Source organism: Plecotus auritus (assembly GCF_963455305.1).
Source record: "Plecotus auritus genome assembly, chromosome: 1".
Lineage (NCBI taxonomy): Eukaryota > Metazoa > Chordata > Mammalia > Chiroptera > Vespertilionidae > Plecotus > Plecotus auritus.
The window spans coordinates 59,301,288-59,319,802 of NC_137770.1; the positions used below are offsets into that span (position 1 = coordinate 59,301,288).

The following is an 18,515-nucleotide window of genomic DNA, read 5'->3' on the forward strand; positions in this document are numbered from 1 at the left end:
GAGCCCAGCGTCCCGCTCCCAGGCCTCTGGCCAGAGGCTCCTCCCCTCCCTCCACACAGCCTCTGGGAAGATGCTTGTCTTGGGGCCTCATTAGGGCCCCGGCATACGATGCCTGGCAGCTCGGGTACTCAGGGGCTTGGGCTCCCAGGTCCCGCTTCCCCACCAGTGCAGTGCACATCAGCTGCCGTGGGAGCCGTGCCTCAGGACCGTACTACTTGCATGCACGGGGGGGGGGGGGGGGCGGGAAAAGGGGGGCGGCTGTGGCGGGCTCCCAGGTCCCACTTCCCCACCAGTACAGTGCACATCAGCTGCCGTGGGAGCCGTGCCTCAGGACCATACTACTTGCATGCACGGGGGGGCGGGAAAGGGGGGGCGGCCGTGGCGGGCTCCCAGGTCCCACTTCCCCACCAGTGTGGTGCGCATCAGCTGCCGTGGGAGCCCCCTTGGACCATACTACTTGCATGCGTGGGGGTTCGGGGGAGGACGGCCATGGCGGCAGCACTTTGATGTCTGTAGTGCGCCCCCCAGACCTCCCCTGCCGCGGTGCCATGCTGGTCGCGTCTGCACTGCGGGCAGGGTGCTTCCAGTCTGCGACTGGGGCTGCCGGGCTGCGACTGGGGGCTGTGGGCAGAGGACCCCGGCATCCATAGGGCTCCATCAGCATCAGGAACTGGAAGATCCATTTTTCTGGGCCCTCCCCTCCCTCCGCGTGGCCAGGGCTCCTCCCCTCCCTCTGCAACTGAGGAGCAGACGCTGGGCTCGCGTTGCCGGAGCGATGCCGCCAGCATCCGCCCTGGCCACTATGGGCGCCGCCATCTTTGTCACGGAGTGACAGTTAATTTGCATATTACTCTTTTATTAGATAGCATGTTGTTCGTGTTTGCTGACAGGTGTACTAGCTTTTAGCCATACAACTCTGCCAGTTGCTTTCCTGATGAAAAATGATCAAATCTCTCATAAGGATATAAAAGTCACACAAAATCATTCTCTAAGAAAGAAATCAAATGCATTTAAAGAAACATTAGGATTATTTAGGCTATGATGGGCTTCTTTTTTTGTTAATCCTCACACAAGGATATTTTCCCATTGATTTCTAGAGAGAGTGGAAGGGAAGGGAGAGAGACACAGAGAAAGAAATATCGATGTGAGAGAGACACATTGATTGGTTGCCTCCCACACACACCCAACCAGGTGGGGGACTGAGCCTGCAACCGAGGTACACGGCCTTGACTGGAATTGAACCCAGGACCCTTCAGTCCTCAGGCTGATGCTTTATCCACCGAGCCGAACCAGCCAAGGCATGAGGGATTTCTGAGTCCATATGGTTTTATTTTAAAAGTAAGCTGCTAATTTTATCCAAGTGAAAAATATATATGTATAACTGATAAAAGCCTGCTATAAAACCTATATGATCATGGATAGAAATGTGGATTTTTACTACTAGGACTTCTTTCAATAAGTAGCTAAAGGAGATTATGGATAATTTAATCTAGTTCTAACCTTACTGCAAATTTTCAGACGTGGACTTCTTACTCCTTTCTGAATATTTCTACACAGATAGCTTAGGGGCCTTCAAAATCAAAGTGTCTCAAATAAGCCTTATAACTAAAACAGGTTCAGTGTCTAGTATGTAAGTTAATAGTATCACTCAGTTTCTCAGTCACCTTAAATAGCAACTTCTCATCTATACACCCATTTTGTTTCTCTCCCATTCCCACTACCATCATTTCACATCAAGTCCTGTCATTTGCCTGGAATCTTTTTATAGTCATCGTAGTCTTTTTTTTTTTTTTTTTTTTTTACTGCCCAGAAATATTCCTTTACTTAATAACAACATCATTGTTATCATTAATACTTATTTAGCACTTACTTTGCAATAGGTCCTATGCTATACACTTTAATAGAAGTCAATGCTGAGATATTCTCATACCACCCTTAAATAATCTTTCATTTATAATACTTGCATTTTTAAAGGAGTTTGAAAATTTTTATTTATTGTCAAGCCAGGAATAGTACCTGTCATGGAACGAATGCTTATATAGTGGTCGCTTATACCCCATGACTCTCCTTTTCTGACTGAATCAGGCAGCCAATCTAGGCTGGCCAGTGTGAAAGCTATGTCCAAATAAGGAAAATGACATTTAACAAACCGAATCAGAGTCTCTCAAAGTGAATGTGAGATACACAGGAAATGGGGCAGTTGGTAATGAGAATAGAAGTACACAGAGAGAATGGCTAAGCCTCAAAATGATGGATCCCTAAAACAGATTCATAGGCTGGGCTATAAAGGCACAAGAAAACAGCCCATTCCTCAAAACTACCTTGCATTCTGCATAATCTTCTAATTCATTTGTGTGGCTAAGATAGTCTGTAATTTTCCTCTAGGCCTGGCCACAAGCCTAAGATGCCTATTTTCCTTATTTTCACTTTTTGCCTTGTGATAAAGTTCTCATCATATAGATAATTTAACTGAATGCCTATTCTTTCAGTCAAGAGTCTAATGCAGAAATGATCTTGCTTAATGTCATCCTTGCAACCACCTTTTAATATGAGAATGGACACTAGCTTCTTAATCAGATTCAAATTCTGGCTTTCTCCCTTTCATTATATCCTAAATATAGCTACTACAAGAGAATTCTTTCTAAATCAGATATGATTATACCATGCTCCTTAAAAGCCTCCAAGGGCTTTCTACAACCTATAAAATAAAGTTCCAGTTCTGGAAAAGGGCAAAGTCCCTTTTCAGCTTCATCCCTTACTCTTCTCTTCTCCCATGCATCCTACCACAAATTAGCTACTCTGGACAAGCTGCCCAGAATACAGTGAAGCCCCTTTATGGTTTTATGCTTTTGGTCACATTGTTCCCTTGGCTGGCATTTGCTTCCCTAGTTTCTATGCATATGCCCAAATTAGGTCCATATATTTTCTAGTTGCCCTTTCTAGACCTGTTTTCCTCCACTCTTCACCTACCCCATGTGCAGGGCGGCTGACCTGTATGGACTCTATCAATGGGCTCTTTTGCTTTTTAATTGGCTTTGGCTAATTGGAGGACAGAAGAGTTAAGTCAGGGTATTTTATTCTCCCCGCTCTCTCCTTGCTATGGCTAAAGGCTGGCTGTGCCTGTCTCCTGTTGGGGCCCTCTCAACATTTCCTCTCCTTGCTCCTTGGGGCCAAGGGGTAATAGAAACTTCCTACAGAGACTAGTCCTGGGGCACTATGGTATCCCCTTATTGACTTTTCTAAACATTGTCTACATCTTTGTAAACAGTCTTTTTATTAACCTCTTCTTAATTACCAGTTTAAGTACTAGTATATCTGTTTCCTGCTATAATGAATGTTATCAATTGAAATTTTTTGGGTCTAATAACCTTCATAAACATTAAGGATCCACTGGACATTACAATGTGTTGATATTTAAGATCTTTTCAAAAGCATGCTTTAGAATTTTGTATATTCACAGCAATATATCTCACCTGTTCATAGACTTTGAACCTTCCAAAGGGTAGTAGAAAAGAGCAATTACAGTGAGAACAGTTTCCATGGTGTTTGTAAGAGTTCTGGTACAGCAATACCATGTGAACCAAGAGCATAACTGGCAAAAAAACTAAGAACAATTATGAGCAAACATACATGCAGGGGGAAATAAAAAAGCTTAGTTAGTGTTATCTTCTATGGAAAATAGTAAACAAGTCTAAATGCTGCACAAAAATCACATCAAAAGGGAAGTAATGTTAAAAGTAGGCCTGCCCAAACATTGTTTCTAAGAATTTATATCAAATACATGTCTGTGATATTAGATCTATATTTGCTAAAGTTAAGTTTACACTTTCAAATACATTTTCATGGCATTGCATTTTATTTAAATCTCACTTCCCACTAATAAAAGACACAAAATACAGATTCTTTGATGGTATAGTTTATAGAGAATTGAGATTCATAACTATATTGTCCTAATCAGTATTCCTCAAATTGTCTTATAATACTGACAAGTAAATTGACTGTTTTTATTGATCTTGGTTTGGAATGTTGCCCTATTTCTTGATGAAAAATTAAGAAAACATAGAGGTGAGAAAAAAACCTGTCAGGAGATATCATTAACTTTTAATTTGAAAATTGATTAAATTAACAAACCAGTTTTTAAAAGAATACGCAAACAGAAGCAACATTAAGTCTACAAAACAACCATCTTAAAAGAAGCTTGTTAGTTGATGCAAGGGTGTTAAACAGGTGTACTAACTTCCTATCTTTTCAAATAAAGCCTTTAAGAACTGTTTCCAATTTTTGTGGAGTTAAAGGCATTTCCTAAAGTAGAAGAACCCAGTGCTGCTACTTTGGGGGAAGGATTTCAAAGGCCTGATGCCTCTGCCATTTTAGGTTGAGCCTTTGGTAGTGTATAAAGGCACAAAATAGAGACTGTCTTTATCCTGGAATCAGTTAGCAAGGGCTCATTTGCTAAGCCAATCTGTCTTTTTAATGCAAATCAACATGCTACCTGAAGAAATATGTCCTGTTAATATTTAGTGAATTCTTAATATTTCTTAATACTTATAATAAACTACTGGCCCAGTGCATGGATTCGTGTACAATAAAGGAAATTAATTAGAAGAAATATTTTAATATAGCCATTCACCCTTTATAATAGAAGTGTCAACCAAATTCACAATCGACAATGACAGATGGAAACACGCGTGCGATTGGCGCCAGTGAGAGCTTTATATGTATCGCACATGTGCAAGACAACTTAGCCATATATATATATATATATAATAAACGTGCTTAATTAGATCTGCTTTCTGATTTCGCTAAACTTTTTCCAGCCCAGTGAAGCACCTCAACTTCTTTTTCAGGTAATTGTCAGCAACACAGCAGTAAATATTAACATGAAGCAGATTATTATTGTAGATGATGCAGGGAGAACAAAGGGTAAAATATTTAACTGCAGCAGTGTTTGACTATATTCTGTGCAGTGAGAAAACCTGAAGACTATATTCTGTGCAGTGAGAAAACCTGAAGTCATTTTCAAGGTCCAGTTGGGTCAAGTTTCTAAACTTTCTAAATCTTTGTTTTCCGGCTAATGAGAAGAAAATAGGATTCCACCGAGTCTCCTACCTACCTACTCCAGGACTTCTGTGAGCATCAAATGAGATGAGGCATGGGAAAACGCTTCACAGACATTTGGTTAAAGTGTGAAATGTTTGCACCTGGCTATAAAGCAAGTCGTGTTCCTGGGCTGAAAAAACTGCAAGGAGTCTAGTCGTCGCTAGGGAGAGGAAGCCGGGCATTGCTATGTGACATCATTACCCACTGCCCACAGTGACCATTTTGGGGCTGGCTGGCTGTGGGCCGCATTTTGCGACATGGGGTCTTGGCAGCATCAGCTGCGATTTGGTGGGCTGTCGCTCTAGAGTGGTGGCAGGGCCTGTGTCCCACTTGGGGTAAGCCAAGTGTTGCTTTGTGGGCACAAGGTCCGCAGTGCCAGTGCATCACGGCAGCTCCGGTGTTGAGCATATGCCCCCTGGGGGTCAGTGCGCATCATAGCGACCAGTTGGATGGTTGGACATTTAGCATATTAGCCTTTTATATATATAGATTATATTCCAGAAATGTGTTGGTAAATTGGTACCTTGGAGTTTGGAACAAACTTTCCAATAAAAACAGTGCAAAAAAGGTAGTAAGATTTCTAGGCGGCTCAAATTTAGGAAAGAGCTAGTCAAGTAACGAGAATACTACAGTATCTGATTACTCTTCAGGATATGGCTTAAATGGGAAAATCCAGTCAAGGTTTGAATGGGAGATCAGGAATCTATCTCCCCACTGTGAAATAGGCTAAATGACAAAAGACAGCCTTCTACACCACATCCACTCCCTTATAGAGTCCAGCTGTTTTAAACACTAGCCAGAGGTGGATCAGTGCTTTAATGAAAAGGCATTTCTCAGGCTGAGTCTCAGGTAGCTGGAGGAATAGTGGACAGGGTTGTAAAAGGCTGAGGCAACTTGTGAGGTAGGCAATGATTTAGAACTATTCCTACTGAATTTCATGGAAAGTGAGGCAAGGACTCTGACAGTTGGGAGGAGTGAAGGTGCTTCCAGAGGAGACATCCTAGGTTCACCCTCTCACAGGGTTTGAGGGCTTCAGTGACTTCCACCACCTAGAGCCTCATCAGAAGAGAGATGGAGTGTGCCATTTGCATTTTACTGTTATTAATTATGAAAGTACTCTATAAAATTGTATGAATTATCTTCTGAAACTGGTTTGGGAATCAATATTGTTTATGCTCATAGGAATGAAAATAACTGGCATATAGTTTCTAAAGTGTTGAGGACTTACCACCCATCTTGCTACTTGTTGATTTTCTAGTTGCTTCATTAATGAGTAAAGCCTCAAGTCGGCTATAGCAGACAGAAGTGCTTGGGCAAGTCTAGGAATCCAAATCTTCATTAGTTTAAAAAAAAAAAAAGAAATTAAAAACATCTGTTGGTTCACACTGAATTATCATAAGAAATCAACAAGCTAATCCAACTATCACTATACACACACACACACACACACACAAATTTTAATTTAAATAGCCAACAAACCATTTCATTGTGTTAAGGTTCTATTTTAGAAGCATATCTAGTTATTTTCATTAGCATAACAATAGGTAATTTTTAGTAAAACACAGTACTGTATGCTAGGTAGGTATCATATTAAGTATATATATATTTTTAACTTTTAAAATTTTAATTTTTGTTAATCCTCACCTGAGGATATTTTTCCTTTGATTTTTAAGGAGAGTGGAAGAAAGAGGGAAAGACAGAGGAAACATCGATGTGAGAGAGACATATTGATTGGTTGCCTCCTGCATAAGCCCCAACCAGGGCCGGGGCTGGGGAGGAGCCTACAACTGATGTATGTACATGCCTTTGACCGGGATCAAACCAGGGACCCTTTGGTCCGCAGGCCGACGCTCTATCCACTGAGCCAAACTGGCTAGGGCGTAAGTATACGAATATTTTATATGTATCAGCTCATTCAGTCTTCCTAACAATCCTATGAAATTGATACTGTTTTATAAATGAGAAAACTGAGACACAGAGAGGTTAGGTAATTTTCTCAAGGCTGTACAGCTAGTTAGTGTGAAAGCCAGGATTCAAACCCAGTCTCCCTGACTCCAAAGCCTGTGCTCTTAACTATTAAGTTACATTGCTTCCCCATCTTGCAATTTATAATAATAAAAGCATAATATGCTAATTAGACCAGACAGCTGAACAACTTTCTGGATGTCCTTTTGGACGAAGCTGCGGCAGCAGGGGCTGAGGCAGAGAAAGTTAGGGGTGATCAGGCAGGCAGGTGAGCAGTTAGAGGTGATCAAGAGGCGATCAGGCAGGCAAGCAAGTGGTTAGGAGCGATGAGGCAGGAAGGCATAGTGATTAGGGGTGATCAGGCAGGCAGGCAGATGAGTGGTTAAGAGCCAGAGGTCCTGGATTGCGGGATCAGGCCTAAACTGGCAGTTAGACATCCCCTAAGGTGTCCCGGATTGTGAGAGGGTGCAGGCCGGACTGAGGGACCACCCCCCCATGCATGAATTTTGTGCACCGGGCTTCTATTATAGATAATAAAGTAATATTCAGATGACATTAACGAGCAAATTTAAGAGCAAATTTAAACAAAAAAGTAAACATATAAGGGTTGGCAAAAGTAGGTTTACAGTTGTGAGTATGTGAAACCCAGAGTTAATTCTTTAATTATTATATTACTAGAGGCCCAATGGACGAAATTCATGCAGGGGGGATCCCCTCAGCCCGGCCTGTGCCCTCTAGTAGTCCAGGAGCCCTCGCTCCTTACCCCCGCCTGCTCACTGCTCCTTATCTCTCGGCTGGCTGCTCCTTAGCACTGCCGTGGAGGAAGGAGAAGCTCCTGCCACTGCTGCTGCGCTCACCAGCTGTGAGCCGGCTTCTGGCTGAGCCACGCTCCCCCTGTGGGAGTGCACTGACCACCAGGGGCAGCTCCTGCATTGAACATCTGCCCCCTGGTGGTCAGTGCGCATCATAGCTACCAGTCATTCCACTGTTCAGTCAATTTGCATATTAGGCTTTTATTATATAGGATTTTTTTTTTAAATACATTTTATTGATTTTTTGCAGAAAGGAAGGGAGAGGAACAGAGAGTTAGAAACCTCTATGAGAGAGAAACATCAATCAGCTGCCTCCTGCACACCTCCTACTGGGGATGTACCCGCAACCTAGGTACATGCCCTTGACGGGAATCGAACCTGGGACCTTTCAGTCCACAGGCCGATGCTCTATCCACTGAGCCAAACCGGTTAGGGCTATTATATAGGATTTTCCATACGAACACCTGTAAACCTACTTTTGCCACCCCTGTATTATAACTTAATTACAGTTAGTAATTCTAATGCTATACATTAGCATCTTAAGAGTTTTTTTTAAATGTCATAGTTATCATTATCAAAATAACACTGCTATAAAGCATAATTTAATGTTGGTTTGTTCAAAAATGTTTTTAAAAACATGTAGATTTATATTTTTGTTGGCTCAAACTTCATTAACTTTACATTATAATTAGAGTTGCTTAACTTTCAGTTGTCAGTGGCGTCTAACACTTTAGCTTTGTATTCCTTTTCTTTGCCAATAACCTATAAATGAATGTGTAAATCTTAAGAGTTACAAGTGTGCTATACTTCATAATTTCACTTAAACTGTGCCCTATAAAATACAGTAAAGGGCACCTATTATATACCTTCTGTTTACTCTGCATAGAGATCTGTAAGCTTCATTCTCACCTCCTAGGCCTGAAAGTTCATTTGAAAACTCAATTTGGCTACAAACTTAATGAGCCAACAGTGTGAGGTAGCCACTAAAAAATAAAAGAATCTTTGTTCCCTGAGAGAAGAAGAATATTTATGAAGTAATGGTCTCACTATACTATTCTGAACTAGTTACCCTAGCTTTCAATATTGGGCTCAGTTTGGAGATCCACATTTTCAGACGGATATTAATTAGAAGATCTTTAGAGGACGTTATTTGATTACGAGGTTTAGAACTAGAGTTGTTTATCCTAGATAAATAAAACTTTTTGAAGGGTTGTCACATAGAAATCTTAAATTTAAAAGAAGGTAGATTTTGCCCTGGCCAGTGTGGTTCAGTTGGTTGTCAGGGTACATGCCTGGGTTGTGGGCTTGATCCTTAGTGGAGTTGTGCAGGAGGCAGCCGATCTCACACCCATGTTTCTCTCTCCCCCTCTCTCTCTAAGAATCAATCAAATCTTTAAAAATGAAAAATAAGGTAGATTTTAGCTCAATACAAAAGTAAGTGGAGATGTAAATTTCCGTTATTAGCAGTCTTTCCAGACAGTTAAGATACCATCATTTTCCAGGTTATGCTAAGGACCAGAGAAGAATTAAGTAATACTTTCATATGGTTTCTGGAAAATACAAAGTAGCGGTGTGGGGCAAAGAGGAGAAAGAACATGTCAGGGTAAATCTTGAGGACGATGCCTGTGTTGGCAGCTTACCAGTCTATATTCCTGTTCTTCAAGCTCCTAATTCCTCCCTTAAGCTCCAGGAGCCAAATGCCCTTGCACCATCTTCTGACTACTCAAAGCCCCGTTGTGGTACCCATCAGGTCTCCCTTCTTATCCCTCTTTCTTCTCACATGTTCTAAGCCAGCACTGACTGTCCAGCAGAAATAGAATGTGAACCACATAAAGTAAAATATCACAAGCAAGTAAAATGAATTTTACTTTGTTTAACCCAATATATGTAAAATATTATCACTTCAACCTTTTAATCAATATAAAATTATATAAGTATTTTATATTCTTATTTTATACTAGGTCTTGGACATCCAGTATGTACTTTATACTTACAGCACTCCTCAATTTGGACTAGTCACAAATCTATAATAATAAAAGCATAATATGCTAATTAGACTGGACAGCCGACCATCCTTCTAGACAAAGCCGCGGCGGCTGCGAGAACCAAGGGAAGGCAGCTGTGGCGGCCAGCAGTGGCAGCAGCAGCGAGGTGATGGGGGCAGCGCCTTCCCCTGTTTGGCCTAGTCGCCACCCGCAGAGGAAGGCCAGACTGTGGCTTAGGCCTGCTCCCTGAGGAAGCAGGCCTAAGCCGTCAGTAGGACATCCCATGAGGGCTCCCAGACTGTGAGAGGCGCAGGCCAGACTGAGGGACCTGCCCCCAGTGCACAAATTTTCATGCACCTGGCCTCTAGTATTTAATAACTACATGTGATTAGTGGCTACCATATCAGACAGTACAGTGCTAAGTCATCCCTCATTTTGTGCATATACCTTATGCAGTTTAAAGAGAAGTGATATGTAAAGAGCATTAGGCTGTGAATAAGTAGACCTTGGATCTAGTTTTAGCTCTGCTTTAAACATGCTGTGACCTGGTCTCTATGTGCTTCACTTCTCTGATCCCTTCTAGTTCAAAATTATATCACCTTTATTTAAAATAATCAATAAGAGAGTATGAATGACTGATGATAGCATCCTAAGTTTCTCTACCTGGAATTTGACCAGGTGCTTTTTGGGGAGAGGTGGTAGCGTGGGGTGGGGATGGAGACCAGAGAAGGTTTCCTTTTAATCACAAAATGGCCAGGTGGGCCAGCTACAGTGAATAGGGCTTGGAGGAACGGGAAGTTTTCTTAAGACCCCTTCATTGATAATAAAACCTATTCCTGAGATATAAGATTTCCTTGATGACATCATGTATACGCACTTGTGGTTCCAGACTTTATGGATACTCTGCATGATCAGTGGTTGGCCCTGAGAGAAGAAAAGAGAATTCACAGCTCCTAAGTTCTACCTGTGTCAGTGAAACTCTGCTACCGCTCAGGATAATTCCATGAGAAGCACAGGTCTGATCCTTCTTTCTCAATAATGGAGAATCAAATAGCATTGCAAAGGGAAGAGTATAATCCTGCCTTTAAATTTTTTTTAAAAAATCCCAGAACCTCAATGTATTTCAGGCTTAAAAAAACCCTCAGGATTTGGACTGCCTTTGGAATTCTGGGGTACTTCCCTAACAGAAAATGGGAAGACCCAAAGTGCTGAGTCCAACTTGACGATAGCTTAAAGGATCTTGACAGTGAGGTCAGAGAAATTTGTGTTCTATTAATTCTTCCTTTGTATCCTCTCCTGGCAAATAACCCCAGAAATTCATGTTCCAGGAATTACAACCCTACTTACTATTGAGGCCTAATTACAATGTAGCACAATGATTGTGCATATCATTAAATTTTTGTCAAATTGATTTTATCAAAAATACTAATTTCAATACTAAATTCTGAGTGTGTTTATATGTATTTAATCTTCATAAGCTCATATAACATGGTCTTCAGCTCACAAGTTAAAAAAACAAGATACAACCTGCTCTCAAGTGACTCTGAAGGATCCAAATAATTAATATATAATGTAATCATTCTGAAAATCTTAACAGGATTGCTCCCAGCAAGACATTTTCATGCTCAGTCTTGTGTTTTAGCGCGTATTGAAGAGCTACATCAGACACAGCATGTCTTTGGAACCCTGTGCTTCCCAGATATGGTTAGAGTAGCCTTTTAAAAACAAACTTCATGATACCAATAATACTATTTAGTTAATATAGCCTAACCTTTAAAAAAGGATGGAATGGGAGGGCAGGGGCAGGGTGGAGGGGGTCAATGGGAGAAAAAAGGAAACAACTGTAATCCTTTCAACAAGATACGTTAAAAAATAAAAAGGATGGAATAATCTACATTTAAGAACTATTTTGATTACTTTTATTTAAACTTACCAGCAACTGAACACTATCATTCCCCAAAAGATGCAAAATCTTGTAAATGCTTGCAAAGATTAAGGGATAAGTGTAACCCCTCAATCTTTCTGTCCATTCCCAGGTCAAATAACCATAAGTAGTAATATTAAGGACTAATTTTAAATAGCACTGAAACAAAACCAATTTTCATTTCCATATATAAAACTTTTATTTTTTAACACAGCAGCTTAAAAACACAGCATTTTATACTAGATATTTAAATTAAAAATGCAATTGGCCAACTAAACTCTTAACTTCTTCAAGGCAGGAATGTGTTTTTTATTTCATATATTTTCCCCACAGTACTGAGCACTGTGGAAATATATGCTAAATATTAAGTCATGTACATTAACATCAAGTAAATATACAGATGAAATATTAACATAAAATAATGGCATACTTTGATAAAATTATTTGGAGAAAATATAGAGGATTGATTGAAAATGTGTAATAGAAACTAACACAATTCCCAAGATGAATTGAATACACATTTCTAATCTGGACAAGAAAATACAAAGGATATTTGAAAACCATATGATGTGCAACTTCAAGAGACTGCCAGTACTCATCTGGAACAAAACTTGTCTGGACTAAAAAGCAGTTACATATTCGTAACGCTATGGTAAACAAGACCAGATAAATGTTCTCACCAAGAAGATCTGAAAAACAAAACAGGTAATTGTGGCGCAAAAGTCAGGCAAGTTCTGCTTGCAGAACTAAAATCTGCTGCTCTGGTTGGCCCCTTGCTCAGGCTCTGTTAAGGCACAGTGGTGAACTCTGACCCCTCCACATTACTCTCAAAGCAGACCTGGGCTGAGAGTTACACAAGGGCCTCACCACTGGGTGATTGACCACTCCTTTCATTTAACCAATCTTTCTCACAACTTACTGTATAAGGAGAATATATTGAAAAAGAGATTGGGTTAGATAAGGCCTTAGGTGGATTAGGTTATCCTATATATGTATGTAAAGAAAGAAACCAACTAACAAATTATTAACTTAGGAAACAACTCTGTAATATGTGCCAAACAGTAGCTTATAAAATGATCTGTACATTTTTTAAAATATATTTTATTGATTTTTTACAGAGAGGAAGGGAGAGGGATAGAGAGTTAGAAACATCGATGAGAGAGAAACATCGATCAGCTGCCTCCTGCACACCTCCCACTGGGGATGTGCCCGCAACCAAGGTACATGCCCTTGACCGGAATCGCACCTGGGACCCTTCAGTCCGCAGGCCGATGCTCTATCCACTGAGCCAAACCAGTCAGGGCAATCTGTACATTTTAAAAAATATATTTTTTTATTGATTTCAGAGAGGGAGGGAGAGAGAGAGAAATAGAAACATCAATAATGAGAGAGAGCCCTAACCGGTTTGGCTCAGTGGATAGAGCATCGGCCTGCGGACTGAAGGGTCCCAGGTTTAATTCCGGTCAAGGGCATGTACCTTGGTTGTGGGCACATCCCCAGTAGGAGGTGTGCAGGAGGCAGCTGATCGATGTTTCTCTCTCATTGATGTTTCTAACTCTCTATCCCTCTCCCTTTCTCTTTGTAAAAATTCAATAAAATATATTTAAAAAAAAAATGAGAATCATTGATCACGTCCTCCACTGGGGATGGAGCCCAGAACTCGGGCATATGCCCTGACCTCATGGTTCATAGATCCAGGCTCAACCACTGAGCATGCCTGCTGGGCGATCTGTACATTTTTAAATAGCACCAGTGGTGCTTACAAATGCCAGGCACTGAGTTTATCTCTTTTCATGCCTTCATTTAATCCTCAAAATAACTCTATGGGGTGGATATTAGCCCATTTTACAAATGAGGAAACGGAGGCTCAGAAATAAATTGCCTTGTCTAAAGTCAAAAAAGTTGCAAATGACTAAACAGGATTCAAAAGCAGGTCTGTATGCTGACTCCAACACCCTGCTCTTAACCATAGATGGACAGCCCATAGGCTGAATACAGAGGGTTTCTTTTTAAATGGTTTTTTAAAAATCCTCACCAGAGGATATGTTCATTGGTTTTAGAGAGTGAGGGAGGGAGGAGAGGTGTGTGTGTAGAAATATCAATGCGAGAGAAACCTCGATTGGTTGCTTCCCTTACACCGCCCCTGCCCCTCACCCACCCAAGGGGATGGAACCCGCAATCAGAGTCTGTGCCCTGACGGGGAATGAAACCCACAACCTTTCACTGTACGGTGGACGCTCCAACCAACTGAGCCACACAGGCCAAGGACAGAGTATTTTTTTTTTTTTAATTTGAATTTAGTGCCCTGAATGAATGAGAAGTCCATCTTTATATTACCCCCGCCCCCAACTTGCTGGGGGGGGGGGGGTTGATTTTTCCTGCCATCTCATCCTGACCTAAGAGAAGGCAAAGGGGGTAAATGAAATAAGGCGGGTGGGACCTGGTCGCACTCCAGGAACCAGCCCCCCGTCGCTGCGGAGGCCGGGGTGCCCCTCTCTAAAACAGGCTGGCCTCACCATGCCTACGCACTTCCCATGCGGGGGCGGGCGGCATTCAATAATGCAGAATCCGGTGCCGGGCGGGCAGCTGGGATCGAGAATCCAGCATCGAGCGCACTAGGATTTCCTGCCCCCCTCACCCAGCAGGTGGAGCCCTCGCTCCGAGGCCTGATTCCCGCCCCCGCCCCCGCCCCCGCCACTCGCCGGCCCGCCTCACCCCTCACTCACCGCGGCGCCGGGAGCTCTCCTGGGGGCTGAGGTACAAGGCCGACTTTCTCTTTCGCAGCTTCACCTTCTCGCGGGAGCGGTTCTGGAGGCCGCGGAAGAAGAGGCTGCCGTCGCCGGGCTCCCGCTCCATCCCGCAGGTGCTCCGACGCCCGCTGCAGATCCAGGACCCCCTTCCTCCGCGAGGTAGGCTCAAGGAGCGCGCGCCGCTTTGGGGCGCACTAAGTTTGGCCTCTGCGAGCAGCCGTCCGGGCGGGCGCAGAGGGAGCCGGGAAAGGGCAACTTTCACCAACTCCGTTTGGTAGTGGTTTCGCCGCGGAGCGCTGCAGGTTTGGGCTCGGCTGCTAAACTTTGCCTAGGGCTGCCCACACTTTCCCTGAGGCACTTCCTTCCGTCCGGGTTGCTGCCGCCTCTGGTTTTGTGATCTGTGCGCCGGAGACCCAGAAACTGCTGGAATGATCGGACCTCGCCTCTGCGCGGACAGGCGGGAGGCGGGGTCAGCGGCTTGGAGTGAGAACTGAGCGGTGGGAGATGTCTGACGGGTAATGGTAGTCGCACAGGCATACCTCGTTTCGTTGCGCGTTGCTTTATTGCGCTTCGCATATATTGCGGGTTTTTTTGTTTTTGTTTTTTTACAACTTGAAGGTTTCCGGCAACCCTGTGAAGAGCAAGTCTATCAGCGCCTTTTTTCTAACAGCATTTGCTCACTTTGTGTCTGTGTGTCACGTTTTGGTAACTCGCAATATTTTCAACTTTTTCATTATTGTTTATATTTGTTATGGTAATCTGTCATCAGTGATCTTCAGTGTTACGATTGTAATTATTTTGGGGCGCTGAGAATTAAACTCACATAAGACCACGAACTTCGAACTGAATAGATACATGTTTGTGTTCTGACTGCTCCACAACCAGCCTTTCCACCGGTTGGCTCCCTCTCCTTCCGACTTTCTATTTCCTGACATACAGCAATATTGAAATTAGGCCAGTTGATAAGCCTACAATGGCCGCTAAGTGTTCAGGTGAAAGGAAGAGTCGCACATCTCTCACTTTAAATCAAAAGCTAGAAATGATTAAGCTTAGTGAGGAAGGCTTGTCGAAAGCTGAGATAGGCCGAAAGCTAGGGCTCTTACGCCAAACGGTTAGCCAAGTTGTGAATGCAAAGGAGAAGTTCTTGAAGGAGATTGAAAGTGCCACTCCACTGAATACACGCATGATCAGAAAGCGCAACAGCCTCATTGCTGATATGGAGAAAGTTTTGGTGGTCTGGATAGAAGATCAGACCAGCCACAACATTCCCTTAAGCCAAAGCCTGATACAGAGCAAGGCCCTCACTCTCTTCAATTCTATGAAGGCCGAGAGAGGGGCAGGAGCTGCGGAAGAAAAGTTTGAAGCCAGCAGAGGTTGGTTCAAGAGGTTTAAGGAGAGAAGCCGGTTCCCTAACATAAAAGCTCAAGGTGGAGCAACCAGTGTCTTAACAGATGAGGAGTTGCTTCTTATGGATGAACAAAGAAAGTGGCTTCTTGAGATGGAATCTGGTCCTGGGGAAGACACGGTGAAGATTGTTGAAATGACGACAAAGGATTTGGAATATTACATAAACTTAGTTGACAAGGCAGCAGCAGGATTTGAGAGGATTGACTCCAATTTTGAAAGAAGTTCTACTGCGGGTAAAATGCTGTCCAACAGCATCGCGTGCTACAGAGAGATCCTTCGTGAAAGGAAGAGTCAATCCAAGCAGCAAACCTCACTGTTCACTCATTTTAAGAAATTGCTTCGACCACCCCAGACTTTAGCAGCCACCACCCTCCTTAGTCAGCAGCCATCAACTTCGAAGCAGGACCCTCCACCAGCAAAAAGATTACGACTCGCTGCAGGGTCCGATGATGGTTAGCATTTTTTAGCAATAAAGTATTTTTTAATTAAGGTATGTATCTTGTTGCTTTTTTTTTTTTTTTAACATAATGCTATTGCACACTTAGCGGACTTTAGTATAGTGTATACAACCTTGACATGCACTGGGACACCAAAAGCTTTGTGTGACTTGCTTTATTGTGATAGTCTCCGTATTGCGGTGATCTGGAACCAAATCTGCAATATCTCCGAGGTATGCCTGTAAATGATAATTATAAATGTGCTTATGCAACATTTCACTGTTTGGGTGATCACACAATAACTATTTGTTGAACGAAGTTGGCAAGGTAAAGATGATTTAGCCTGATGAGGTTCAAAAAGGTAAAATGACTTGGTCAGGGTCAGTTAGCCAGCTAGTGGCAGAAGGGTAATTATCGATTTTCCAAAGAGCAAATGGCTCTTTTTTTTTTTTTTTAACACTTAGCAGACATTGATCCAAAGTATGCTTGGTGACGTTGTCATTTGTCTAGTTAATGATAGAGTCTAGGAGAAAACAGGTTTTTCTTTCCCAGATTAGTTTATATTACATTTTAGTGATATTAAGGGCAAGCTAGCTTCTAGTATCATTTCTGCCATTAATGGTTTTTGTGACCTTCAGGTTTGGTCTAGGAGGCTATGAAATATTGTTATAATAATGGGAATATGTAAAACCTTTACTCTGCTTTCCTCATTCATAAACACCTACCTAGTTTCTCCAGAGACTAAGATGTCAGCAAGGAATATAACTTTCCAGCAAGTGCTAGAGTCTTAACTCCTCTGTTAGAAGTAAAACCATCCAAATCTCCGTTATATTTTTGTCAAAAATGGATGGCAAATGATTTATATTTGATGTCTGCTTGTACTTAATAAAGCATCAAAGGAAATTCATACAATTTTTAGCCTGTTTTAAAAGACTATTGTATTTAATACACATATTGCCAAAAATATGATAGTAAAGATGGGCTAATAATGAAAAGTAATATTTCTCTGTCTCCTACCTCCAGAACGGACTGGTATGCCTTAAACGCATAAAGAATATGGCTCAACCTTGTCTCACTTCTGCGCTTTTATTTTTATTTATTTATTTATTTTTTTTAAATATATTTTATTGATTTTTTACAGAGAGGAAGGGAGAGGGATAGAGAGCTAGAAACATCGATGAGAGAAACATCGATCAGCTGCCTCCTGCACACCTCCCACTGGGGATGTGCCCGCAACCAAGGTACATGCCCTTGACCGGAATCGAACCCGGGACCCTTCAGTCCGCAGGCCGACGCTCTATCCACTGAGCCAAACCGGTTTCGGCACTTCTGCGCTTTTAAATTATCCTTTGAGAACATTCTGTAATAGGATTTAGCTTTTACACCATCCCCTAACGCTCATTTTCCATACTCCCTAAATATATGTATTCCTATTTTAGTTAAATCAGTAAGTAATATTTACATATTATGAGAAAACATCGTTCACTCTGGAACAAAGTAGAGACTTGAAATCTTTAAAAAGTATCTTGTACTAATTGCTTTGTTTTCCATTTTCTTTGTCCACAGATCTGAAGAGTTTTCCTGAGTGGAGTGGAGTTATTCAAAACCATCTTTGTACCGTGTAGCATTTGTTAAAAAACATGTTTGGGAGAGTGACTCTACCACAACTGCTTTTTGCTGGCATCCTTGGAATTGCTGGAGGGATATATATTTTTCAACCAATATTTGAACAGTATTCCAGAGATCAGAAGGAATTAAAAGAAAAGTTGAAATTGGCAGAGGAATCAGAAAAGAAGAAAAGTTAATACTACAGCGACTTGAACTGTAATTGCTTGAAGTTCCATTGAAATTATATGTTGACTATAAATAGTCTCATAAAAACTTCTGAAATACATTTTAAACATAAATAAATCATGATTTTTAAAACTAGTACTGTCAATCTTAATGTTTACTGTCCTTTTATTTGCCATTTTTTTTTTCTTTTCATCGGGACAGATTAATAATTTCCTTTTAAGTAAAAATGAATATTGGAAGGGATATTTTATTTCCTAGGAATATTATATTTTATAAAATAGCTGGCAATGGTATTTACAGTAGTGTTTGTAGATGAAATGAATCAAGTTATCCACCGCAGG

The 18,515-nt window shown here is 41.8% G+C and overlaps 2 protein-coding genes across 5 annotated transcripts in view; one reads left to right on the top strand and one right to left on the bottom strand.

The window, feature by feature from the left end:
• Positions 1-14,726, bottom strand: part of PIGB (phosphatidylinositol glycan anchor biosynthesis class B) — a gene marked incomplete at its 3' end in the record, with an annotated part of 29,941 nt that extends 15,215 nt beyond the window's left edge. Inside the window, 5 exon segments of the mRNA XM_080663793.1 lie at positions 3,474-3,604; positions 6,329-6,433; positions 11,796-11,913; positions 12,340-12,475; positions 14,513-14,726. Coding sequence (XP_080519919.1) covers positions 3,474-3,604; positions 6,329-6,433; positions 11,796-11,913; positions 12,340-12,475; positions 14,513-14,642 — 620 coding nt within the window. The 5' untranslated portion in view covers positions 14,643-14,726.
• On the top strand, positions 14,589-18,309 carry PIGBOS1 (PIGB opposite strand 1). 4 transcript variants are annotated; one of them, XM_080663805.1, is made up of 2 exons: positions 14,589-14,695; positions 17,947-18,309. In XM_080663805.1, exon 2 carries the CDS (start codon positions 18,021-18,023, stop codon positions 18,183-18,185), a length of 165 nt encoding a protein of 54 aa, XP_080519931.1. In that variant the 5' UTR covers positions 14,589-14,695; positions 17,947-18,020; the 3' UTR covers positions 18,186-18,309. The 4 variants fall into 4 exon arrangements, with proteins under 4 accessions (XP_080519931.1, XP_080519929.1, XP_080519932.1 ...); XM_080663803.1 differs by lacking the exon at positions 14,589-14,695 and adding an exon at positions 14,771-16,433; XM_080663806.1 differs by lacking the exon at positions 14,589-14,695 and adding an exon at positions 14,926-15,051.
• Positions 18,310-18,515: the final 206 nt, after the last annotated feature.